Here is a 27735-nt window from a genome sequence, read left to right on the forward strand (position 1 = left end):
TTAGACAAGAATTCAGTTTCATAGAACTCAAAAATCCACCTCACTTTTGTATACCGAAACATAATATGAGATCAGGAGTTTGTTTACTAAGAAAACGAGTCATATACCCTGATATAAGCTTTCAAGTACAGTAACAACTTGTTGCTAGATCGAACTTTTAGGAAATAGACTAACCATTAAACAATACGAAGTACAATGCAAGCATATCAATTACTGAGCTCTGCTGACTGGCTCCAGTGCTTCAACGGTGACTACACTATTACCTCTTATAACCTGCAGGATGAGGAAACGGTTTCAATTTACTATGGTTCATTTGATCTCTAATCAGTAATCTCTAATGCATTATATTGTAGGACACTCTTTATATTACATAAAAGAAGGCAAAGTGAAGTCCACTTTTTAACCGATATTAGTAAAAATAATACTATAGTTTAGCTACATATGGAACAACATACTACTAGTTACCATTTCTTACCAAAATTCACAATTTATTGCCTTAAGCATTAAACATCGATAAAATGGTAGTCAAGGTTGCAAAATTGGCTACTCGGGGAGTACTCGGTTAGGACTTTGGAGGGAGTAATTGGGGCTACTCGGGGATTTATCGGATTGGAAGCTTTATACATTTATATAATAAAATTTAATATGTGTAAATGTAGAAGAAAACAATAAACATAACTTTTAACATAATTGTCTACAAACATAAACATAATCGTTCATTTGTTAAAAACTCTAAATTCTAGTTTAAATTGATATTAAAATGTTGACCAACTTTGACTTTGACTATCTAAATCCGACTTTGACCAACAAATGCGATTCAGACCCATTAACCAACGTTGACCAATTAATTAAACGCATTCTGAAAAATCGGATCGGCATGTTTCTAAAGGAGTAATTGGGGATTACAGGGTTTTTACAACAGTAATATTAGTATAGTTATCAAAAGTATGGTGCATATAGCACTAAATAGTAAATATTATTTTCTTGTGGTTTGCCCCCTTTTATGATCATTTTAATAATTTTATAGACCATCCCAAGGTAGCCCAAGTGGTTGGGGCCCTGAGATCCTTGCAAGAGGTCTCAGGTTCAATTCTTGGGGTGGCCAGGGAAGGGTTGGAAACAGCCAGGGAGTATTCCTGATGGGCTGCGTACACTAGAGTATGGGGTCGGATTACTCGCCCTTCCCGGGTAACCCGAACAGGGAAAACCTTACAACTTTTTTAATAATTTTATAATTAAAATAGAAATAGAAACTATTCAGAATTTAAAAATAAAAAAAAATAAAAAAACTGTTTTCAAGAAGTGAATAGTGCATTGGATTTTCATGTAATTTGCCCTTTTCGGTGATCATATTTATCATACAACTGCATACAAAGATTAACCAATTCAAATGTTACCCAACCTGCGCGACCCCACATTGTGCGATTGTGCCACCTGTACAAAATCATAAACTTACCACCATGCCGATATCATTTTTCTCATCACCATTTACTTCCATTGTGTTGTCGATGACAAGGTTCATAAACTGATCAAAGCCACGTAGTGTACCAACCACTGTCCGATTCGCGTTCAACTTGACTACAATACAAGATTAAAGAGTGACTAAATTTTTACATTTACAGCAAGATAAAAGCAAAACGCACAAGCATAAAACGACTGACATAGTAGGACGATGATAAACTAGCTGTATTGTTGTTGCCATATAGAAATATTATCAATATGGGTGATCATTTTGAAACATTTACTTATCAAATAATCTATGTGGGTCATGTAATTTGTCTAACATGTAATTGAGCAGAATCTGATAAAATGTCATCCAAAGTACATACAGATGTATAAATCCTCCTAAACATAGGTTTTCTATAAACCAGATATAAAATATAAAAGTGGTATAGTTTCAATAATTATAATCATACTTTATAATTTACACACAAAATATAGAATAACTGTTTGTGGTTCGGCCCAAACCAGATGTAACCTTTTGTAACCCTCATTACCCAACCAACCCATTTTGCCACCTCTACCTCGGAGTATCCACCCATTTCTCACATCAGGATGAGTTATTGACGTTAGGCTCAGAATCAACATGAACACTGACTTGTGGCAACTTTGACCCGGTCAAGACCTTTGAGGTACTAATCGGCCAAGTCGGAAACTAATCGAAGACTACTTCGGCGTTGACCAGCATTGACTTCGACTATATTTGACCTACTTTGAACAATTTTGATCGAATAGATTCGACAAACTAACAAATCTGACTTCGACTAATTAAATTGGACGTTTGACAGCTTTAACCTAATAAATCGGCCAAGTTGGAGACCACTCCAAGGAAAGTAAGAAAGCATACAAATAATTACAGGGCTGAAAACCTTTTGGGCACTTGGATAACTTTAATTAATCAAGCTAAATCTACATCAACCAACTGAATTAAATTCTTCATCATTTGAGACCTTTTTAAAAGAAATAGTATAGCACAATACGATTGTATATTAGTACAGCATCAACTATAAAAAGAGGTGTAACTATCAAATTGAAAAAAGCTAAAACTTACTCTGCAGCTGCTTGTCCATATACCTGCAATACGATTGTATATTAGTACAGCAGTTTTATCACAATTGGATATATTTGGATAAACAACAAGATTAATTGAAACAAAAAATGAAATAGAGACAATAAAGCTTAATTAGTTGTACGAAAATGAAATCGAGAGCATACTTTTTAAGATCTGGAGGTTGACCTGATCTGCTCATGACTGAATTGGATTAATTCAAATCGGTGAGGTTTTAGGGTTATCACGAGTAATAAAACCCTAAAAGTGGCAAAATTCCATACGATTTGCCTCTGTCTACTCCTATTTTTGTTTAGTTTTCCATCTGGATCCTTTAGATTCAATTATTTCCAGTTTCGACCTTTCCATTTGTTAAAATTGCTAAGTTACTCCCTTGACAATTCTAAATCAAACGCTAGGTTCCAACTTTATTATTCTACAATTATAATTATAATATTATAAATTATTATATTTATAATTATAATTATATTATATACCTATTACCCAAAATAGTGTAAATCAGTCTGAAATAAAATATGATAATAAAGTCTTTTCCTTACCCCGTTGCACGCTTCACTGATGCATTCAACGCGTATATAGTTTTGGGCGAGAGGCCCACAAAATCGTTGAAATTTCATCGTGAAGGAGGATAGACCATTGTAATCGTTGGTCTTTAACAAAGAATTCATAGTAAGCGTGAGTCATCGTCTCGTGTTGACTACGTCCCCTGTCCTTTGTACACATCATATGTCGCTCCTACCGGTCCGGGGCTGGTCATTCAGTTCACTCAAGCACAAATGCTTTCCAACGTAGGAGTAAAAGGAGTCGAGCTACACACGAGTATGTCTAGCTACTGGTGAACCACTCAAACTTTTTTTTATAACAGCAGTACGGGATCACCTATGGGAGACTTATGCACTCACACGTTCATCTCCCACAGTTGCATAATTCGCCCTAACTACTGCCCATCAATAAATCTGACTCAATCCGAGGGCATGAGTGGTAAAACCCCCTCTCCCACTTCCGCCGAAACGCGATGTGCATAAGGCACCCTTGGTGGAATTCAAGGGTAAAAGGACAACCTTGTGTGCAATGTTGCACCCCACGTAAGTCAAAAGCCTAACTTCTAGCTAATAGAGGCAGACAACTACCACATGAGCTACAACACAATGTACCTACTCAAACTTATTAAATTAGTCTCAAAGACCTATCTTCATAATCCGTAATTTACAGTATAGTTTTTATATGAATTTTTTTTTTTTTTTGAAAGGCAAGCAGAAATTTCATTATCACAACACAGAAAACATGAGACCTATCTTCATAATCCGTAATTTACAGTATAGTTTTTATATGAATTTAGTCGAGAAGTCAAACTTTTTTTTTTCTGTTAAGTCTTTCCATCCATCCAATTATTCCATAGTAGTTTTTTAAACTAAAATCAGAAGTACTTTTTGTATTTTATTAAAGTATTCAAACAAATGATTTATTTATATATATATATATATATATATATATATATATATATATATATATATATATATATATATATATATATATACTAAACACATGAGATATTCTTCATATTAAATCGTAGTTCATATCCACACCAACAATTTGATTGGAAAAGAAGTTGGTACGTGTGATATTGCATATAAACATTAGTCTATTAGTGATTAAGTCTACCAATATGATAGTATAATAACTTTTTTTAATACAATTCATTTAATTATCTAAATTAGGTTGTATCAAATATCACTAAAATCCAAGTACAGTGTACATGTAAACTTATACTCCAACTTCATTCGTTACACAAGTAAAATAGTGACACGTGTATTTAGGATCATACAAAATTCCAAATTATACTCTTTTTCGTCAAAATCAAGTAAATCAAAATGTGTTTTTTAACTATAACACCATCGGTGATGAAATTAGTGTTTAATTAAAATGTGTTTATTTTAACACAATGGCCAACAATGCAGAATTGGTTGGTGCCTGTTGGTGCCTGTCGGCCTTAATGGGCATGTCTGTAACAGTACGTTAACGACAGAAGAAGCTGGAAATCTTGAACTGCAGTTTTACGAATCTGAAATCTGGGAAGCTGTTAAGCATTGCGGGAGTACTAAAGCCCCGGGCTCCGACGGGTTTAATATGAGTTTTTATAAAAAGAATTGGGACATCGTCAAGAAAGATCCCGTGGAAGCAGTCAATTCATTTTGGGAAAAGGTTGAAATTTCCAAAGGTTGTAATGATTCCTTTATCACCCTTGTCCCGAAAACTTCAGAGCCAATCTCCTTGAATGATTACCGACCGATTAGTTTAATTGGAAGTTATTACAAAATTGTCGCGAAGTTACTTTTAAATAGACTTAGGAAGGTTGTCCTGAAGCTTGTTGGATAGAACAAAGTGCGTTTATAAAAGGTAGAAGCGTCCTGTGATGACCCGGAAATTTTTGACTAAATTTAAACTTAATCTTTAACGTTTCCGACACGATAAGCAAAGTCTGTAAAGTTGAATCTCAAAATTTTTGAACTATTCAATTACCTTTCGATTGTTCTCAACGATTCGCGAACAATTATAGGTAAATAGATACATATATATACCATAACTTGAAAACGTAACAAAGTGTTGAGTATATGATACTGTGCATTAAACCTATTGGTTTGATTATCTGATTGATATATTTAGATACAGAGTTAAAAGATTATGCCAAACGATTGAATTAAAAGATAATTATTGAGTCCCTTAAGGATTATGATATTATTACGGGTATCTGTTGTAAAGTCCATGTTGATTTAGGAAATCATTCATTCTTAACGGTATTCGGAATAAATGGTAAAGTGTTTGTTTAAATAACGTAATTTGGACACATACAATAATTAGGAATATCAACTGTTGGAATTAGATATGAATAACTTGCGATATGTATTTTAAAACGTGTTTATTAATATCGAAAATATATATTTAACAATATGATAAAATATAATATTAACTTGGTCATAAAAACGAATTGTTATTATATATATATTAACAAATAGCGAGACGATAATTTATAGAAGTAAATGATCAAAATACTCGAAAGTTTAAGATATACTTTGAGTGGTATAGTTTAGGGATAATTTAAGGCTATATTTTGACAAAGGTACGTGACACGAAATGTAAAATACAAGTTTTCTCAACGTACGAAAGGACATTTGAAAAACCGGAACCGGGACATAAGTCGAGTGATGACGTACGACTTATCGGAACAAAAATTACAAGTTAACTATGCATGTGAATTTAATATAATATATAATTAATTATATAAATTAAATATATATATAATATTATATAAAATTATGTCGACAAACAAAAAGTTAAAAGTTTGTGAGCTGGATCAGAGGGCCATGCGATCGCATGGCCTTGAAGCACAAATCCCATGCGATCGCATGAGGTACTTTTTCAGAAAAGGTTCTATAAATTGCTCAGTTTTCACACTTCTTTTCTAATCTTATATTACTCCGTATTTATTATTATAATAATAATAATAATAATTATTATTATTATTATTATTATTATTATTATTATTATTATTAAGATTAATATTATTATTAATCTTATTATTATTAATATTATTAATATTAATTAGTATTATACATAAAATACTACGACGAGGTTATGAGCGTGTCACTTTCAAAATGGTTTTCAAGCGGGATAGAGCTAAGGAAATTATGGGTTATTGCCAAGGAGGTTATGGGTAATGTTCGGGGGTATATTTGTGAATCAAACCTAGTGTTTATCATCTTCGTTACGTCTACGTACTTTCCTACAATATTGAATCTCAATACTGATACGTAAGCACTCATATCTTATCTTTTATATATTAATTATGTATCCATGTCTAGTGCTCGAGTATATATATTTATATATGCTTGTATGCTAAATTTCGTCGTTAAACAGTTTATAATGAATCACTAATTAAATACATATATTACTGGTAAAAGGTATATGATATACATGTTTTTGGAAAGCTGGCGAAAAATCAATAACTTTTCATTTAGATATCGAATAGTTTTGAGGAACGAATCAAAAGATATGGTCAACTGAATTATAATTGACATTAATTGGAATTGCTTTTTGAATCTGCAATTAATACTTAAACAACTTGTTTACGAGATTGATAAAATAAATTTTTGAATATTACCAATCGAGTAAATGAATCCTTATATAAGGCACGTCTCGTTTTGTTGAACTATTGTCAAAATTGACTTTTTAAAACGACTTTGGATAACTATTATATGTCGATCTCGAGCATTAGGATTGTGATACACTATGACCTGACCTAGCTTAATAGACATTTATTGACCAACATATGTTCTCTAGGTTGAGATCTACGATTAATTGGTAATCCGAGTTTCGGTCACATTTTGGTGAACAACTTTATATGCTGCTAAGGTGAGTTTCATAAGATCCCTTTTACTCTCTACATTTTTGGGCTGAGAATACATGCAAATGCTTTATTAACCGATATACAATATTTATATGCGTGAGTTTTATTTGCTCCCTTTTTAAATGCTTTTGCAATATATATTTTTGGGCTGAGAATACATGCACTTTATTTTAAACAATGGACACAAGTACATACTAAATTCTATACTGAGTTTGAACCAAAAATCACTTAGCTTTGGTAACTAGTAACTGCCGGTTATAAGAACTGGTGGGCGCGAGTAGTAGTATATGGATCCATATGGCTTGATATCCCCGTCCGAGCTAGAGCACTAGCCTTTTAACGGACGTATGCTATTTGAGAAGCGTACACGTTGGTTTGCGTGTATTATTAAGATGATTATACAAAGGGTATAAAATATATATACGTTAAGTTTAGTTACCAGGGTGCTCAATTTTGTAGAATATTTTGATAAACGTTTCTGGATGAAACAACTGAAATCTTGTGATCCATCTTTATATACAGATTATGCGAAACATACAAACTATGAACTCACCAACCTTTGTGTTGACACTTGTTAGCATGTTTATTCTCAGGTTCCCTAGAAGTCTTCCGCTGTTTGCTTATATGATAGACAAGCTATGTGCATGGAGTCTTATATGGCATATTTTTTCAAGAAAACGTTGCATTCACCAATTCATCATCATGTACCTTATTTTGACTGCATTGTCAACGGAAGTACTATTGTAAACTATTATATACGGTGATTGTCTATATGTAGAAATCATCAGATGTCGAAAACCTTTGATTTAAATATTCATTTATGGTGTGCCTTTTCAAAAGAATGCAATGTTTACAAAACGTATCATATAGAGGTCAAATACCTCGCAATGAAATCAATGAATGACGTGTTCGTCCATATGGATTTGGAGCGATCGTCACAGTTGGTATCAGAGCGTTGGTCCTAGCGAACCAGGTCTTGCATGAATGTGTCTAACTGATAGTTGTTAAGATGCATTAGTAAGTCTGGACTTCGACCATGTCTGCATGTTAAAAGTTTTGCTTATCATTTCTTGTCGAAAATTACATGCTTATCATTCTTAAGTCTAGACACGTTTTCCTGCATTTATTGCATAAATAGTGTATAGACAAAAATTCATATCTTAGCGTATCTGTTACTGTAAACTTTTCCTGATATCTTCCGAAAATTTCTCCGTGATTTATGGAATTTGGTATTATATATACATATGTAAATTATGTATTGAAGAATACCAAACTAAATTCTATAATCTAATTCATATCAAAAATCATCTCCCTAATTATACAAGATGGATCCCGTATCTAGTTCAAACTCTGACAGCTATTCTGATATGGATATTCACCTGAATTCCGAGGACAGTGTAACCGGAATGGATCAACCAATTAGCCATCATCTATTCTGGATGAATTGGGGATGGGTTCGTAGCCTACTTAATTATTGGAGACAAGAAAAAGGTGATCCATTTCATCCACCACATTGCCCTCTTGGCGAAGAACCTGAAGCACTTACCGGCGAACCTGTTCGAGACACCATTTTCTCTCTCATTTCCAGAGTATCTCGTCACGATAATATACTATCTCAAATTCTGGATCTTATTCATCCGCTCGTCCGAACCGCCAATCATCCCTGTGCAGTAGAAGAAGTCAACGAGCTTCGTGCTCGGGTAGTGGCTTTGGAGAATATGGTGCAAAGGTTACAAACACCAGCAGCATCACCGGCATCAACAGTACCACCGACAACAACACCAACAGTACCATTACCACCACCAACAACATCCGCATCGCAAACCTCAACTTCACAATCTGTTCCACGAGCATCAATGTCATACGCACTGTAGTTACCAAGAAATACCAGCAACAATAACCGATGAAGTATTAACTCATTTCCCCTGAAGAAATTTTATGTATATTTAATATATATGAATTTTGAAATCAAAATAAATATTTTCGTACTAAGCTATTACGTATGAATCTTAACTGGTAGGTACTACTCGGTTAGTTCATATTACTAATATGCAATGATGTACATCCTTCCTTAACAACTTAACCATTGTTAACTACAATCTCCGTTTCAACTCCATGAATTTCATTTCATAATAAACCAAGTGTATTACTCAATTACATAATTGATTTTACATTTTCAATTTCAATATACTCGAAACTTTTCAGAAAACATCATCTGTGCCTTGTAAGCTTCACAAAAATTCCACGAGCACCAACATCCTTCACCGAGGAATATCAATAAGAATAAATAATGAAGTATCGATTACATTAACGAAATACTCATCAAAGATTATGTAATCTTTAATGTTTTAGAGATTAATCATTTCTAAGTCAAGCCGAAAATTAAATGAGCTTAATATGATATTAACTCATTAAATCTGTGTTACATCTGAAGAAAATATACATACATATATTTTCATAAAGATGGTGATAAAAATTCTTTTGTACAAAGTATTAATTGTGAAATCTTTAACGGGTAGGTAAGACCCGGGAAATATATAAGTTCGCAATTAATATGTTACACTGTACATTCTTCAACTTTGATTCAAAAATTATTAACTATGCTCACAGCGATATACAATCGTTTCCATACAAATTCAATTATATATTCTGATATTGACAGAGCAGAATCCAAGTCAAGATTTAACAAGTGACATCATTCTTAGATCTCTACATCTTTCAAAGCTATACTTTGACTTCAAAACGGTGAAAGATCCTTTAGCATTGTTATTACCGAAAATAATCTTGCAATTTCTTTTCAAAGTATCCAGTTTTATCACACTTCCAACCAGTCAACTTCAACTTTTCAGATTAAGCCTTATTGTAACCTTGATATATACGTTTTGTTACTGGGGAACCTTTCATGTTCCGCCACATTAACAGTAAATTTACCAAACAACTTTATTAATCCTTGACCTTTCGAAAAATTCTTATACTCATTGAAACTCTATCATGTACTCATCCACATCTTGTAACAATAATTTTCATACTAACTACCGGGAATTAGCAATCAGTATTTTGAATCTCGCAGCATTTTCTACGACAACAGTTATATATATATAACATCTATCTTCTAGACTTACATACTTCGAATGCGAAGTTTCTGAAAAACACCCCAAACTACGAAACTAGTTCTACGAATTTTGGAAAAATGCTGATGAAGCAGCAAAAACTTTAAACGACTTTAACAGTCGAAAGTTTGATGATAAAGAGTAGTGTGTTGGAAAAGCACAGAAAAAGAGAAGGTTTAAAACTGGAAAACGGGTTGAGCAAAGTATGAAGGAAGCTGTAGACAAATCACAAGGACGAAATCTACCTTCAAAGAATCCAAATAATTCAGTGTCTACTGAAACCATTAGTAAGAATCTTACTTCTTATTCTAAACCTTCACAGACAGATTTTCCGCATCATCCTCTAATATTAGAAATTCTAAGATATCATCGTATCTTCCATTATAAATATCCTCCATATTTCTGAAGATATTTTCAAAACTATTCTTATCTGAAATCATTTATCTCTTCACGCTATCTGTGTTACATCATAAAAGAAACTATTTTAGTTTCTAATTTCTGAAAATTTCGAAAAATGGATATTTTTGAAGTAGTGTTGGGAATTGAAGCATGAGTTAGTATAATATAATGACACTTGATCAATGTGATTATATTACAGTAAGTCATGCTGAGTTTCTAATGGAATGTGAAAAAGGTTCACAGATCATACTCTCATCATGAACCATGTTACATAACTCTTTCATTCTATTTAACCTCTAAACATATCAAAAAAATATTTTTCTTGATGATTCGGTCTTTTTTGAGTATTCTGGTAATTTGACAAGTCAGATTGTGCCATTAACGTTTCTTTCTTAGAACATTAATTATGTTCATTTCAAAATCCATACCTACGAATTTTGAACCATTATTCGCTTGACTTAAAGTCGGGAAGAGAAAACGAAAGCATGAAGCTCCGAAATATAATGGAAAATATAAAGCCTGAAAACAACCCCGAAATTACAAACCGTGTATATCAATGCGTATAGCAATATAAAGACACGGGAGAATGAAAAACAATATAACCCCAAGGTAATAGTAGAAGAAAATAACCTCCTCTGGTGGCAGATGAAAAAGAAGAATGAATGATATGATAGCCAAGAAAATATCAAGAATCAGAACTGGATGAAGCATTTTCACAAATCTTTTATAAGTATAAAATAAGAAAGAAGATTATAGGAGTGGTGAAAATAAATGAAACGGAAGAGGTTAATTTATAGCAAAATATCAGACATAGCAATCGAGGCAGATTACGCATTTAATCAAAGGAAATTCTAATTTTCTTAAATTTCGAAGAATCAAATCTTATTTAAATTATGAAGATTTTCTATTCCTTAAATTCCGGAAATCAATCGTTACTACATCAAGAGATAAGACGAAACTCTATTCTCCATTTCACTCTATTACGATAACTTCTCTCATACGCTTCGAGTAATCGGATTGTTTTATCCGTATTATTCAATGGTGATAAAATTCTATTTACCATTTCATATTCGTTATGAAAACATTTTTATTGTCAGCCATGACCACCTCACTCAAATTTCGGGACGAAATTTCTTTAATGGGTAGGTACTGTGATGACCCGGAAATTTTTGACTAAATTTAAACTTAATCTTTAACGTTTCTGACACGATAAGCAAAGTCTGTAAAGTTGAATCTCAAAATTTTTGAACTATTCAATTACCTTTCGATTGTTCTCAACGATTCGCGAACAATTATAGTTAAATAGATACATATATATACCATAACTTGAAAACGTAACAAAGTGTTGAGTATATGATACCGTGCATTAAACCTATTGGTTTGATTATCTGATTGATATATTTAGATACAGAGTTAAAAGATTATGCCAAACGATTGAATTAAAAGATAATTATTGAGTCCCTTAAGGATTATGATATTATTACGGGTATCTGTTGTAAAGTCCATGTTGATTTAGGAAATCATTCATTCTTAACGGTATTCGGAATAAATGGTAAAGTGTTTGTTTAAATAACGTAATTTGGACACATACAATAATTAGGAATATCAACTGTTGAAATTAGATATGAATAACTTGCGATATGTATTTTAAAACGTGTTTATTAATATCGAAAATATATATTTAACAATATGATAAAATATAATATTAACTTGGTCATAAAAACGAATTGTTATTATATATATATTAACAAATAGCGAGACGATGATTTATAGAAGTAAATGATCAAAATACTCGAAAGTTTAAGATATACTTTGAGTGGTATAGTTTAGGGATAATTTAAGGCTATATTTTGACAAAGGTACGTGACACGAAATGTAAAATACAAGTTTTCTCAGCGTACAAAAGGACATTTGAAAAACCGAAACCGGGACATAAGTCGAGTGATGACGTACGACTTATCGGAATAAAAATTACAAGTTAACTATGCATGTGAATTTAATATAATATATAATTAATTATATAAATTAAATATATATATAATATTATATAAAATTATGTCGACAAACAAAAAGTTAAAAGTTTGTGAGCTGGATTAGAGGACCATGCGATCGCATGGCCTTGAAGCACAAATCCCATGCGATCGCATGAGGTACTTTTTCAGAAAAGGTTCTATAAATTGCTCAGTTTTCACACTTCTTTTCTAATCTTATATTACTCCGTATTTATTATAATAATAATAATAATAATAATAATTATTATTATTATTATTATTATTATTATTATTATTAAGATTAATATTATTATTAATCTTATTATTATTAATATTAATTAGTATTATACATAAAATACTACGACGAGGTTATGAGCGTGTCACTTTCAAAATGGTTTTCAAGCGGGATAGAGCTAAGGAAATTATGGGTTATTGCCAAGGAGGTTATGGGTAATGTTCGGGGGTATATTTGTGAATCAAACCTAGTGTTTATCATCTCCGTTACGTCTACGTACTTTCCTACAATATTGAATCTCAATACTGATACGTAAGCACTCATATCTTATCTTTTATATATTAATTATGTATCCATGTCTAGTGCTCGAGTATATATATTTATATATGCTTGTATGCTAAATTTCGTCGTTAAACAGTTTATAATGAATCACTAATTAAATACATATATTACTGGTAAAAGGTATATGATATGCATGTTTTTGGAAAGCTGGCGAAAAATCAATAACTTTTCATTTAGATATCGAATAGTTTTGAGGAACGAATCAAAAGATATGGTCAACTGAATTATAATTGACATTAATTGGAATTGCTTTTTGAATCTGCAATTAATACTTAAACAACTTGTTTACGAGATTGATAAAATAAATTTTTGAATATTACCAATCGAGTAAATGAATCCTTATATAAGGCACGTCTCATTTTGTTGAACTATTGTCAAAATTGACTTTTTAAAACGACTTTGGATAACTATTATATGTCGATCTCGAGCATTAGGATTGTGATACACTATGACCTGACCTAGCTTAATAGACATTTATTGACCAACATATGTTCTCTAGGTTGAGATCTACGATTAATTGGTAATCCGAGTTTCAGTCACATTTTGGTGAACAACTTTATATGCTGATAAGGTGAGTTTCATAAGATCCCTTTTACTCTCTACATTTTTGGGCTAAGAATACATGCAAATGCTTTATTAACCGATATACAATATTTATATGCGTGAGTTTCATTTGCTCCCTTTTTAAATGCTTTTGCAATATATATTTTTGGGCTGAGAATACATGCACTTTATTTTAAACAATTGACACAAGTACATACTAAATTCTATACTGAGTTTGAACTGAAAATCTCTTAGCTTTGGTAACTAGTAACTGCCGGTTATAAGAACTGGTGGGCGCGAGTAGTAGTATATGGATCCATAGGGCTTGATATCCCCGTTCGAGCTAGAGCACTAGCCTTTTAACGGACGTATGCTATTTGAGAAGCGTACACGTTGGTTTGCGTGTATTATTAAGATGATTATACAAAGGGTATAAAATATATATACGTTAAGTTTAGTTACCAGGGTGCTCAATTTTGTAGAATATTTTGATAAACGTTTCTGGATGAAACAACTGAAATCTTGTGATCCATCTTTATATACAGATTATGCGAAACATACAAACTATGAACTCACCAACCTTTGTGTTGACACTTGTTAGCATGTTTATTCTCAGGTTCCCTAGAAGTCTTCCGCTGTTTGCTTATATGATAGACAAGCTATGTGCATGGAGTCTTATATGGCATATTTTTTCAAGAAAACATTGCATTCACCAATTCATCATCATGTACCTTATTTTGACTGCATTGTCAATGGAAGTACTATTTTAAACTATTATATACGGTGATTGTCTATATGTAGAAATCATCAGATGTCGAAAACCTTTGATTTAAATATTCATTTATGGTGTGCCTTTTCAAAAGAATGCAATGTTTACAAAACGTATCATATAGAGGTCAAATACCTCGCAATGAAATCAATGAATGACGTGTTCGTCCATATGGATTTGGAGCGATCGTCACACATCCTAGATGGGGCTTTAATTGCGAATAAAACAGTCGAATTTTTGAAACAAAAGCGTCTCAAGAGTCTTATCTTTAAAGTTGATTTCGAGAAAGCGTTCGATTGTTTAAGTTGGGAGTTTCTAATGGAAGTTATGGAATTCATGGGATTCGGTTCTAAGTGAAGGAAGTGGATACTCTCGTGTATTAAATCCGCATCTATCTCTATCCTTGTAAATGGCTCTCCAAAGAAAGAGTTTAACTTAGAAAGAGGGGGTGCGTCAAGGAGATCCACTCTCACCTTTTCTTTTTATTATTGCGGTGGAGGGTTTGAATGCTCTTACAAAAAATGCGTTCAATTGTAATATGTTCTCGGGTGTTGAAATGGAATAGAGAAGTTTTGTATACCGCACTTGTAATATGCGGATGTCACTATTTTGTTTGAAAGTTGGAGTGAATCTAATGTCCGTAATCTCATGAAACTTCTAAAGTGTTTTGAATTAACCTTGGGCCTTAAAGTTAATTATCGTAAGAGCAAATTATTTGGCATAGGGGTAGATGAAGTTGATGTTGAAGATACGGCTAATCTATTTGGTTGCAATATGGGTACGTTGCCATTTATCTACCTCGGGCTCCCGATTGGTGCTAAAGTAAATAAGTTAGAAAGTTGGAAACCGCTTATTGATAAATTCGAGAAAAGACTTTCGGATTGGAAGGCACGTTCGGTGTCATTTGGTGGACGCTTAACTCTTGTTAAATCGGTTTTAAATAGTCTTCCGTTGTATTATTTCTCGCTCTTCCGTGCTCCGCCATGTGTGTTAAAAAAACTCGAGGGTGTAAGTCGTTCTTATTTCTGGGGTGGGACGAGATATGACTCTAAAATTGCTTGGGTCAAATAGAAAACGATTCTTTTACCTTTTGGGGAGGGTGGGTTAAATTTGGGTTCGTTAAAAAGTAAAAACTAGGCTTTAATTTGCAAGTGGTGGTTGAGGTTTAAAACCGAATCCACTTCCTTGTAGGTTAAAGTCATTTCGAGTATTTATGGTCCTTCAGGTGATTTTGATTCATGCAATGACCTTCATGGGTCATCGAGTACTTGGGCTAACATTGTGAAAACAAGTGGACACATAGACTCCCTTGGTTTACCTTTCAGGGAATCGTTTGTCAAGTTCATTAAAATGGCACCACAACCTCATTCTGGAATAAAGTCTGGTTTGGTGATGTACCATTAAAAAAATAGGTTCAAAAGGCTCTATAGATTGGAGACAAATCAAGAGGTTAATGTTAATGAAAGAATAACTTGGGACGGTTCAAACTACGTGGCTTCATGGTGCTTGTAGTGACCCGAACTTTTCCATGTTTATATATATTAAATAAAATTGATATTTACATGATTAAGTGTTTCCATCATGTTAAACAATCAAACTTGTTAAGACTTGATTAATTGAAATAGGTTTCATATAGACAATTGACCACCCAAGTTGACCGGCGATTCACGAACGTTAAAACTTAAAAACTATATGATGACATATATATATGAATATATATATATATATAGTTAACATGATATTATGATAAGTAAGTGATGTGCTGGATCGTAACCTTTATTTATGAACGGATTTGAGTTGTTTTGTTACACGAATTGATTTATTGTATATGTGGTATTTTATTGAATTCAGGTTGATTTCACACATATATAGGCAACTAGTCCTATTCATGTAGTTTAGTTTGTTGGTAAATCCGATTCGTTCCACAGGGAGATGGAGTGTTTAATGGTTTTTAATAGTCTTTGATGTCAAACTTAATTAAAGGGGGTTTTGGATTAGGAATTTATAATATAACAGTAACAGAAAATAACTTAACTAATTTACTTCATAAATAAAATTACAAGATTACAATAAATAACTTAAAAAGGAACTAAATGAAATTATGCTAATTATGATGCATTAATTATATTACTAGATGGTAATTAGTAAAATAGTAATTTTTAATAAAACTATATGTTTAGAATTTTGTTTTGAGTAATTATAATATAAACTTATTTAAATTAACTAAATGACAAGTTTTAATTATATTAATATAAATTATTAGGAATAGTAATTTAACTAATTACAAACTAATTATAAGTTATAAACTTTTAATTAACACTAATTATAAGGTTAAAACATGTATTAAGGTATTTTATAATAACTAATATTAATTATATAGTAATAACCTAAATATAAATAATTAAATAATTAAAACCCTAATTTTACCCTAACTGGTACTGTAGCCGCGTTATTACCTTACGCGTTTCGCGTATTTATACGCGTATCGCGTATAATTTAAAACCTAGAATTGTGTGATTCTGATCGTACAGTTTGATTTACAGGCATACGCATTTCGCGTATACCATACACGATTCGCGTATGACTTATACGATGTGACAAACAGTCTGGTACGAATTTTAAGTATTTTTATGTAATCTTTTATATTTTATAATAATAATTCGTAAATAATAATAATAATACGTTTACAAGAAATAATAATGGGATAAATGGGAGTGTTTACTTAAATGTGTCACCCCTAGGTCCATGGATTGTTTTGAGTTTACGCCCTATTTAAAATGTTTTAGTAATAAACTTTATATTTTTCTTTCGAAAAAATATAAGGTTAAGACTAACTAAATAAAATCTAATTTTCATCGGATTCTTTTTAGATAGCTACTATTCCTTAAGTATTTAAATTGAGACCTAGCCTAGTTTTGACTTTCACCAATACCCAAATCGTAACGGTTTCCCTTTTTACAATTTCACTGTCATATAATTATTGATATTACCCAAACCACCGAAGTTTATTTCTAAATTGGTGTTAATAACTTATCCATAAATTCGTCTAGATCATTTTTAATGTTGAAGCTTAATTTATGTAAATAAAAACAACTTTCGTTATTTTAAATTTAATAAATTAAGTGGCAAGGGTTAAATACCTAATTACATAAAAATGGTTCTTTTAACTAGGCTCAATATTAAAAATACTAAAGTTACATTTTAACTTTTACAATTGATAACAATCCATTTCACTAGGGATTCTACATCTAAGCAAACACTATGAAAATTTAGCTATTCATTACGCTAGGGTAAACATAAAAATATGGATATGCAAACATAATAACAACGATAATTTTAACAGAGTAAACTTACTAAAATATCTTCACTTTCATTAACTTCAAACGGTAGAAAATTACAATAATAACACCCCTTTCACGCGTACAATAACACCCTTAATCACGAACAATACCCCCTAAATATTTGAAACTAATTTTACAGAGTAATAAAATGACAGTAGTAATTATGTATAGTAATTGATATGTGTAAACTTGTGTTGTATTCTCTATCTCTTTTGTGTTGATAGTACTCCGTATTTATCATTGAACTTGAAGTAGTAGTTGAGTCAAAAAGCTCCACTTGCTGTAGCACTTAGACAAAAGAATTGTTTTAAAAACATAAAAGTAGCCGCCCCCTTCTGGAAACTGGAACAGTAATCTGGCCTAACATTACGCGTTTCGTGTATGGCTACACGATTCGCGTATGACCAAAAGGCTACACGTTTCGTGTAGTGTTACACGATTCGTGTAAGACCAATCGACAGTTTTCTTCATTTTTTCCTTTTTGTTTATTCTTTGTTGATCCCTTATTGATATATACCATTTTGGACGACTTGTGTAACCTTTTTCTTCAGTCTTCTTTGTTCTTGAATTCGGATAAACGTTTTTTTCGATATATATTTGATTTAAACTCATCGTTTTATCGTCGAATCTTCAAATAGCAAGCTCTTGTCTACTTTTGTCGTTTTTCTCGTGAAATGCGCATTGAATGTCTTTGTAGATGGTAAAAACCTATGAAATATAAGTGATATTGCGTCGAATAATATGTATGTTTAGAGCAATATCAAAATACCCCACACTTGAACGTTGCTTGTCCTCAAGCAATTACATCCTTGAACAGAATTAGAACATTATATATATCTTTATTATCGAACATTAGATCACACAACGCACACCACACGAAACGAAATTCTGACAACAGAAACAAACATGAAACTCGTGATTAGGGTTTAAAAATTTGGATCCTTCGGGAAAATTGGACCTTGTGAAAACGTTTTATGATTTTATAAAATGTCATGCTAGTTTTTACACTAGACACGTTTTTCGGTTTTAACCTCAAATTCTGGTTGAGGGTAACTGAAAACCGAAGTCTCAGTCGGCGATTAGCAAGCTATTCGCCCCCATGATTGTAGTATCATGGAACTTGAAGCCGAATGTCCAAAAAATGGTTTTACACAAATATAATTCATAAAATAGCATAAGTTTTAGAAGAAAATTATATCGTGTCCAAATATCATCGGTGAACCATGAGTTTGCACACCTCAATTTGTTATGGCATATGTATGTTGACCGCGGTCAAACATAGATGCGGTTAATCTTTACGGAGATTATCCATCTGGGGATTAGATTCATTAGTCTTAAAAGCTAATTTGCATTGTGCCCCCCCCCCCCATTGTACGAGACATATCCTTCTCATGGTTAGGATAAGTCTGACCACCAAAAACCCTGTTTGATGCTGAGGTTAGGTGGATTTCCAGCCGATTTTAGGGATGACTTTACAAGATTTTTCGTCAACCTACAGCTGTTCTGGACTACATCTTCTAACATAAGTTAGCAAGTGTGTCAATTTGGAAGACTTTACTTCCTTACGGGATGGACTTGATTCATCCTCTATTACTCGTGATAATGGAATATTCAGGTTTATACGTTCCAAAGCAATGATATCTGCAATAACTTCATAGAAACATGTGATATATGGTTCTCAACATAAGGTTTTATAAATTTTTGTTATACTTGGTTTTCTTTTATAGGTTTTAAACAAATAAACTTATGCGTTTTTAATGTATTGAGACGATAATTTCGGTTTTTGACACCTATGCTTTAATCGCTCGTAGTTACCTTAAAAATTTATTTGTTATATTTGTTTAAAGATTTTCAAATTTTCATAAAAACCAATAACTTATAAGTTCTCGAGAATTTATATATTCCCACCCCACACTTAAGATTATGTAATGCCCTCATTACATAAAATCAGATAATAATGTATAAATTTGAGAGGGCAAATAGTGTGAAGTATTTGGAACTTCCTTTGTTAACCCATTTGGATTTTCAAATTGTTTTACCTATGATTTTATCCAACGTTTGTATCACAATGTAATTCGATGTTTCGTTTCATCTAATTGCATTTTCTTCTGTACCTGTCAAAACCATGTAAAAGCACACAAAACATGGGGTTGTACATCAATCGTACAAAACAATTTTACCCCACACTACTTTCTTGCTAATATATAATAAAACATAAGAAACATAAAAGTATTAAAACACACCATACAATAATGTTATTACACACCATAAAAATAAAAATGTTTAAAACAATAGAACTAGTCAAATGGGCTCCAAAATGGTCCTCCTCGTTCGCCCTCCTCCTGTTGCTGTCGCTGCCGTTGCTCGTTTAGGCGTTGTTCCTTGTAGAAACGCCTATATGCATCCTGACTCGCGGCTATGGCGGCGTTATGGTCATATGGTGGAGGTAGAGGGTCATTGGGTGTCTGCCATGGGGGATATGATGGAAAGGCTGAGGGTGCGTAAGCTTGCGGGTTAGACGCGTATAGATATGCCTGTTGGTGTGCCCACTCTAATTGATTTCCCATTCCCCTCTGATCATATCGGATGTTGGACAGCATATTATATTGATCTAGCTGGGTATGCCTAATGTCCCCTAATTGCCGAGATAAAGCAGTGTACTGATCTTCTGATCTCGCTCCCCAGTTTTGATATGAATTACGTACATCTAAACTCAATGCGTTAAACGAGTTTTGGAGCATATCGAAATCAGAAGTACCTGTATGAGACGAGCTAGCCTGATCTGTCTCTCTGCGTCTCCTCCTAGCTTCCCTCGCGGGTTCATCATCCTCTTCCATAGGTGCGTGAGCAGCAACTTCCTGTTGCCTTAAACTACGTACCCCACCCCTTACACGTATAGCCTTAGCTGTCCTATACACCTCCAATCCCAAATTACGAACCGGTTGATCTATTGGTTGGATTGGAGGGTCAAATTCGTTCGGGTCGAGACCGAACCAGGCTGCCAAACACGTGACATAGTGACCCCCCGACATGTCACTGGATCCTCGAGCACCCTTACCAAAATGGGCTAAAAAGTAGGCCACTCCATAGGGTATACTAATAAATGTATCCCTATCTCTAATTGCATCCAAATACCAAAGGTCAACATAATTAATCTTATCTGTATTAAGGAATGCCCTTTGGTTAATTGTGTTCGCTATAAATTTATGAATTATTCGATAGCGAACATCAGTGATCTTAAGGTATGATTCTTGGCCTGCTACATAAGTATTCTTTTGGGAAAAAGAGCGCCAGACACTCAAAGAATCATAATCTCCTGTATACCTAGCTCCTGTAAAAATATATTCCCAAAAACCTGGAGCATTCATCTCATTACCGTCATAAATCCCTAAGGCCATAGTCATGTCGCCTAGGGACATTACTCTATCTACACCACCCAATCTAAATTGTAGGAAACTAGTATCTTCGATATTTTCCGGGTGTATATTCATCATAACGGTAGAATAAAATTCTAAACACCATTCTCTATATACAGGAGAATTTAACCTAAACAATCTCTCAAAGTCATTATAATACCTAATTTCCCCAAATTCATTCGTGAAACTTTGGGTTAAAATTTCCCTTATCGGTGTATCTAAGTTTACTGGGTCTCCTAGGGGATCCCAATCAACAACGTAAACTGGAGAGATGGTTCGATTTACCAGAATGAGTAAATCCTTAACTTTTTGCACCCTTTGATGTAATTCGTTAGGAAATTGCAGGATCGGGTGTAGGTTCAAGAGTTGTTGTTCCATTTCGGGGGTAACTTGATCTTGTGCTTGTTGTTGGTTAAATGCCCTCATTCTAAATGGTCCCTGCATAACATTTTAAAAACAAGGAAATCATCCCAATAGGATGTGTCAATGTTAGCAAAGAGTTTAAATTCAACAAACAAGCTTGTTTCATCACCACATGAATCAATCTATTTCAACAACATTGGAAGATTTAGTTCTATAATTCAAAATAAAGCAGAAACAAACCAAAAATCATAATTCAAAAATCAAGTTTCATATGCAAAGTTTAATTCACAAGTGAAAACACGCAATTTTTCTAAGTATATCGAATTCAATTCAATCACATTGCGTGTATTTCAGCTTCTAAATAATCCTTAACAGCATTAAAGTTCATACTTGATTCATTAAAATGAACTTGCAAAAAATTAACAAATTTAGGCTAAAATTAAAAATCACACAGTCAAACAATCAAAATCATGTTCAAAAGTTCTAACTACTAACAAAACACTCAAAAACAACTAATTAGAACCAAAATAACACACCTCAGTATCAATTTCCTAATTTTCCCCAATTTTGTATAAACCCTAATTTTCAATAACCAATTAAACATCATTTTTTTATGCTAATCGGGTTTATTATCCTACTAACAACATAGATATAGCATTAATTAAGCAAAATTCAACAAAAACATGCATATAAATCGGATTAAAGCTATAAAGAAAAATAATGAAAAACTTGAAGAACACTAAGTAAAATGGGTTTAGGACCCTTACCAATCTAGGCATGTTGAAAGATTGAAGAATTGGAGAAGATTGGAAGTGTTAATTTAAGTTTTTGGGTGTGATTTTCGGGTTTTTGGGGTTTCCTCTCATTTACAGCAGCCTAAATAATGAAAAGAGTGTGTAAAGAACAGACTGCTGCTCGTCTGTTATGTTCAGCTATTTTTTACCCTACGCGTTTCGCGTAAGTCTACGCGTTTCGCGTAAGCTTTGTATTCCACGCGTTTCGCGTAGGTCTACACGATTCGCGTATGCTTTGTCTGTATTTTTTTTTTTTTTTCAACTTATAAACAATTGATTTTAAAATATCTTTTATAGATTTATATTTGTAACGGAAATTCGGTTGTTACACCTGATCTTAATCCGTTTATAAATTTTTAATTTCAATTTATAAAATTCAATCCATTAAAAGTTAAAGTTTTTAAAGTTTTTCGAAAACAAATTTAAAATAAAATAAAAACACTCTATTTTTGTGTTAAAATTATTAACATTTTTAATTTTAAAACAAGTACATAAAAAATAAAAATTACACAAATTAAAATACACACTATATTTTTTTTTTGTATACCCCTAGATCAACTAATTTTCAAACTTAAAACTTTGTTTCCTATCGATTAGGTAGAGATAAATTCGGTCGTCAAACCTATCATTATCCACGACAAAGATTTACAAGTTATATATTTTTACGGTTATTGATAAAAAGGTATATTTTGCAATCTACTGTAGACTTTTAGAATTTAACAAAAAAAAATTTGTGCAATTTGAAGAATGAAAATTCAGTTGTGACACCTAAACATTTTCATTTTCAAAGAAACAAGTTAAACTCAAGGCGTTTCACCTTCAATTTAGTAGAAAGGATTTTTTTTTAAATTTTAAATTTTTATTTTGTTTTCGTGGTTTACTATTTAACAGATATCTTATGAATCCAACAAGAAATTTCGTGCAATTTGAAAAACGATAATTCAGTTGTAACACTTAACATTTATCGTTTTTAATGAAAACATATTGAACTCAAGGTTCATCACTTTTAAATGGTAGACCATTTTAATAGAACATACAACAAACAAAAACAAACCAAACACACCAAAACATTACACACAAAAAAATGCACAAACACACAATTGGTGAGAAAAAGATTTAAAGAGTGAAGCCTCGTTGGCTCGCCTCGTAGTGGAGTCGCATTATTTCGCTCCCCATTGCTTCGTAGGCGTAACCTCGCTGGTTTAAGAGGTTTTCTTCTGCACATTTTAAAGGCCCTTCTCGGCATAAGGTTACGTACTCGTAATTAGAGTCCGTTTGGTTCTTTGGCCAATCTCCGGAGTGAGTCGGTTTTCCACATTTCACACATTTACCCAAATGACGTGCTCGACGCCTTTTAGCTGATTTAGATTTTCCTCTTGCATAGTTTGTCTCATTTAGTTTCTGTCTTTCTTCTTTCCTCGCCTTATCGCATCTTTTCTTAATATCTAACACCACATCCCTTGGTAAAATCTTATCGCACTTTAAAATGAAATGGTTGTAGATATACTGACTGCGCATCTTGAAATTACACAATAAAAACAAAAAGAAATTAAAAAGGTAGAATGGAGGGAGAAGACTAGTTCTTTAGGGTCTGCTAGGGAAAGACCAATCTAACCCCACTCTTAAAGATAAGAATAAAAATCGAGAATGGAGTTTAAAACCTTAGAGTTACCCTGAATTTATTTATCCTTAGGGTAGAAGGTGGTTTCGTCTCTTTCCGTAGTATTGATTTCTTCAAAGTATAACTTGAGTCTGTGTCCGTTCACTTTGAAAGTTCCACCGTCTTTACCATACAACTCTGCATATCCAGATGGAAAAACCTGTTTTATTATATATGGCCCATTCCATCGGGATCTAAGTTTACCAGGTGAAAACTTGAAACGTGATTGGAATACCAATACTTTATCCCCTTGTTCAAATTCTTTCTTTTTTAATCGTGCATCGTGCCATACTTTAGTTTTTTCTTTATATGTTTTAGAATTTTCGTACGCTTGTAATCTTAATTCATCTAGTTCGTTAAGTTGTAATAACCTATTTTCTCCGGCTTGTACAAGGTCAGTATTACATTCTCTCATAGCCCAGTATGCCTTGTGTTCAACTTCAACAGGTAGATGACACGCTTTACCGTAAGTCTAAATGGCGTGGTACATATTGGTGTTTTATATGCAGTCCTAAAAGCCCACAACGCGTCATCTAACTTGCGTTGCCAGATTTTAGGGTTGTTATTAACCGTCTTCTCAAGTATGCGTTTTAAGGCACGATTCGTGTTCTCCACTTGACCACTTGTTTGCGGGTGGTACGAAGTAGAGAAACGATGAGTTACGCCATACTTCTTCAACACCTTTTCAAGAAGGTTGTTGGTAAAATGTGTTCCTCGGTCGGATATGAGCGCTTTTGGGATTCCGAAGCGTGAGAAGAGATTTTTCAAGAAGTTCACCACCACCCTAGCATCATTTGTAGGTAAAGCTTTTGCTTCAGCCCACTTGGATACATAGTCAACGGCTACTAGTATGTACTTGCACTTATGTGAACTTGGAAAGGGTCCCATGAAATCGATTCCCCAAATGTCAAAGATTTCATAAACTTGGATGCCGGTTTAAGGCATCTCATCCTTTTTCGTGATGTTACCCGTTCGTTGGCATGCGTTACAAGTCCGAACGAAATCATGGGCATCTTTAAAGATCGTGGGCCAATAAAAGCCCGATTCAAGGATTTTTCTTGCAGTGTGGTTTGGTCCGAAATGACCGCCGGTTGGCCCTTGATGGCAATGCTCAAGAATTTGTTGAGCTTCTTGTCCGTACACACAACGGCAAATTATTTGATCCGCACCAACAAGAAATAGGTCTGGGTATTCCCAGAAATAAGACTTTAAATCCGCAAAGAATTTCTTCTTTTGCTGATAAGTAAGTCCTTTTTGTAGAATGCCTGAAGCAAGATAGTTTGCAAAATGGGCAAACCATGGGATTTCAGATTCTTTTTCAACCCTCATTAGAGATTCGTCAGGAAATGTATCTTTGATGATTGTATCATCAAGTTTATCTAATTCGGGGTTTTCAAGTCGGGATAAATGATCTGCAGCTAGATTCTCAGCTCCTTTCTTGTCACGTATCTCAATGTCAAATTCTTGAAGTAAAAGAACCCAACGTATGAGACGATGTTTTGCATCTAGTTTCGAGAATAAATACCTAAGTGCCGAATGGTCCGTGTAAATAATGGTCTTGGACAACACCAAATATGACCGAAATTTATCAAATGCATAAACAACCGCTAGGAGTTCTTTTTCCGTGGTGGTATAATTAATTTGGGCTCCCGTTAGAGTTTTACTTGCATAATAAATCGGAAGAAAATGATTATCGGGACGTTGTCCTAAAACAGCTCCTAAAGCATAGTCGCTTGCGTCACACATTAGCTTAAATGGCATACTCCAATCTGGAGATACCATAATGGGAGCTTGTGTGAGTTTTGACTTTAGAATCGAGAATGCATTCTCGCAATTAGAATCGAAGTCAAATGGAGCATCCTTTTCAAGAAGTTTGGTCAATGGGCGGGCGATTTTAGAAAAATCTTTGATAAATCGCCTATAGAATCCTGCGTGACCAAGAAAACTTCTAATTGCTTTAACATTTGATGGTTTAGGTAGCTTAGAGATAACTTCAATTTTAGCTTTATCTACCTCTATTCCTGCACGAGATATTTTGTGACCAAGTACAATGCCCTCCTTCACCATGAAGTGGCATTTTTCCCAATTTAGGACCAAGTTTGCTTTTTCACATCGGATAAGCATACGTTCTAGATTGAAAAGACATGATTCAAAGGAGTCTCCAAACACGGAAAAGTCATCCATGAAGACTTCCATACAATCCTCTACCATATCATCAAAGATTGCCATCATGCACCTTTGAAAGGTTCCGGGTGCATTGCATAAACCAAACGGCATGCGGCGATAGGCAAAGGTACCGAAAGGACAAGTGAATGTGGTCTTTTCTTGGTCGTTGGGATCAATTGGAATTTGGAAGTAACCGGAGAAACCGTCTAAAAAGCAATAATATTCTTTTCCCGCTAATCGTTCAAGCATTTGATCAATAAAAGGTAACGGGAAATGATCCTTTCTAGTGGCATCATTTAGACGTCTGTAATCAATACAGACTCTCCAGCCGGTAACTGTTCTAGTTGGGACGAGTTCGTCCTTTTCATTTAATATAACGGTTGTACCCCCCTTTTTGGGTACTACTTGTACTGGACTAACCCATGGACTATCGGAGATGGGGTAGATTAACCCGGCGTCAAGAAGCTTGACGACCTCCTTTTTAACAACCTCTTTCATGTTGGGATTTAGTCTGCGTTGTCTTTGTACTACGGGTTTGTAGTCATTCTCAAGGAGAATTTTATGTGTACAATAAGACGGGTTTATTCCCGGAATGTCGGTTGTTTTCCAGGCTATAGCCTTTTTATGGGTTTTTAATACAGAAATTAGCTTATCCTTCTCATTATCTGAAAGATGTGAAGCAATAATTACTGGTAATTTAGATGTACCTTCGAGATAAGCATACTCCAAGTGTTTGGGTAGCTCTTTAAGCTCTAGTACGGGTGGTTCTTCTAAGGAATTTTTTATACGGAATCTATCTTCATTTTTGATTTCCTCAAACGATTCCTCTTCCATGGGAATTTCTTCTATTATGGTCTCGTCATCCGTGACCACCTTCATCAACTCATTAAAATCTTTATCAATATTGAAGTATTCATTCTCACTTACCGGGGCTAACCCCGGGATATCAATTTCAAGTAGCTCCTTCAATTCATTCTCGACACAAAGATCTATAACATCAATTTGAAAACAAGAGTCATCGGTAGAAGTGGGTATTTTCATGGCTTTGTCAATGTGACAAATTATTCTCTCGTTTCCCACACCTAGACTCAATTGTTCTTTTTGGACATTAATGATAGCATCTGCAGTGTTTAGGAAAGGACGTCCTAAAATGATAGGAACTTTTGTGTCCTCTTGCATTTCTAGAATAACAAAGTCGACGGGAAAGATAAGTGAGCCAACTTTTACAAGTATATCCTCGGCTATACCTATTGGAGTATCAAATGATTGGTTTGCTAATCGAATACCCATTCGGGTTGGTTTTAAGTCTCCTAAGTCAAGTTTTAAATATAACGAGTAAGGCATTAAGTTAACACTTGCACCTAGGTCGGCTAGTGCATCGTACACCACCGAATCACCCATCATACATGGTATGATAAAACTACCAGGGTCTCCTAATTTTGGAGGTACATTTTGTTTCTTTAAGATGGCCGAACATTCCTCATGGAGGAATGTGGCAGAAACGTCGTGGTATTTACCCTTCGAGGATATGAGATCCTTTAAAAACTTCCCGTAATTGGGCATATCCCTAAGAACCTCTGCGAGTGGCATGTTAATGCTAATTTGCTTAATCATGTCCGCAAATTTCTCATA

The 27735-nt window shown here is 33.6% G+C and overlaps 1 protein-coding gene across 1 annotated transcript; it reads right to left on the reverse strand.

The window, feature by feature from the left end:
• On the reverse strand, nt 1–2840 carry LOC139899001 (probable small nuclear ribonucleoprotein G). The gene is made up of 4 exons (XM_071881813.1): nt 2716–2840; nt 2552–2574; nt 1457–1578; nt 1–273 (listed from the first exon to the last, which is right to left on the reverse strand). The coding sequence occupies exons 1-4, from the start codon at nt 2748–2750 to the stop codon at nt 211–213; spliced, it is 243 nt and encodes an 80-aa protein (XP_071737914.1). The 5' UTR covers nt 2751–2840; the 3' UTR covers nt 1–210.
• Between the last annotated feature and the right edge of the window lie 24895 nt (nt 2841–27735).

Source organism: Rutidosis leptorrhynchoides, chromosome 3, assembly GCF_046630445.1.
Source record: "Rutidosis leptorrhynchoides isolate AG116_Rl617_1_P2 chromosome 3, CSIRO_AGI_Rlap_v1, whole genome shotgun sequence".
Classification (NCBI taxonomy): domain Eukaryota; kingdom Viridiplantae; phylum Streptophyta; class Magnoliopsida; order Asterales; family Asteraceae; genus Rutidosis; species Rutidosis leptorrhynchoides.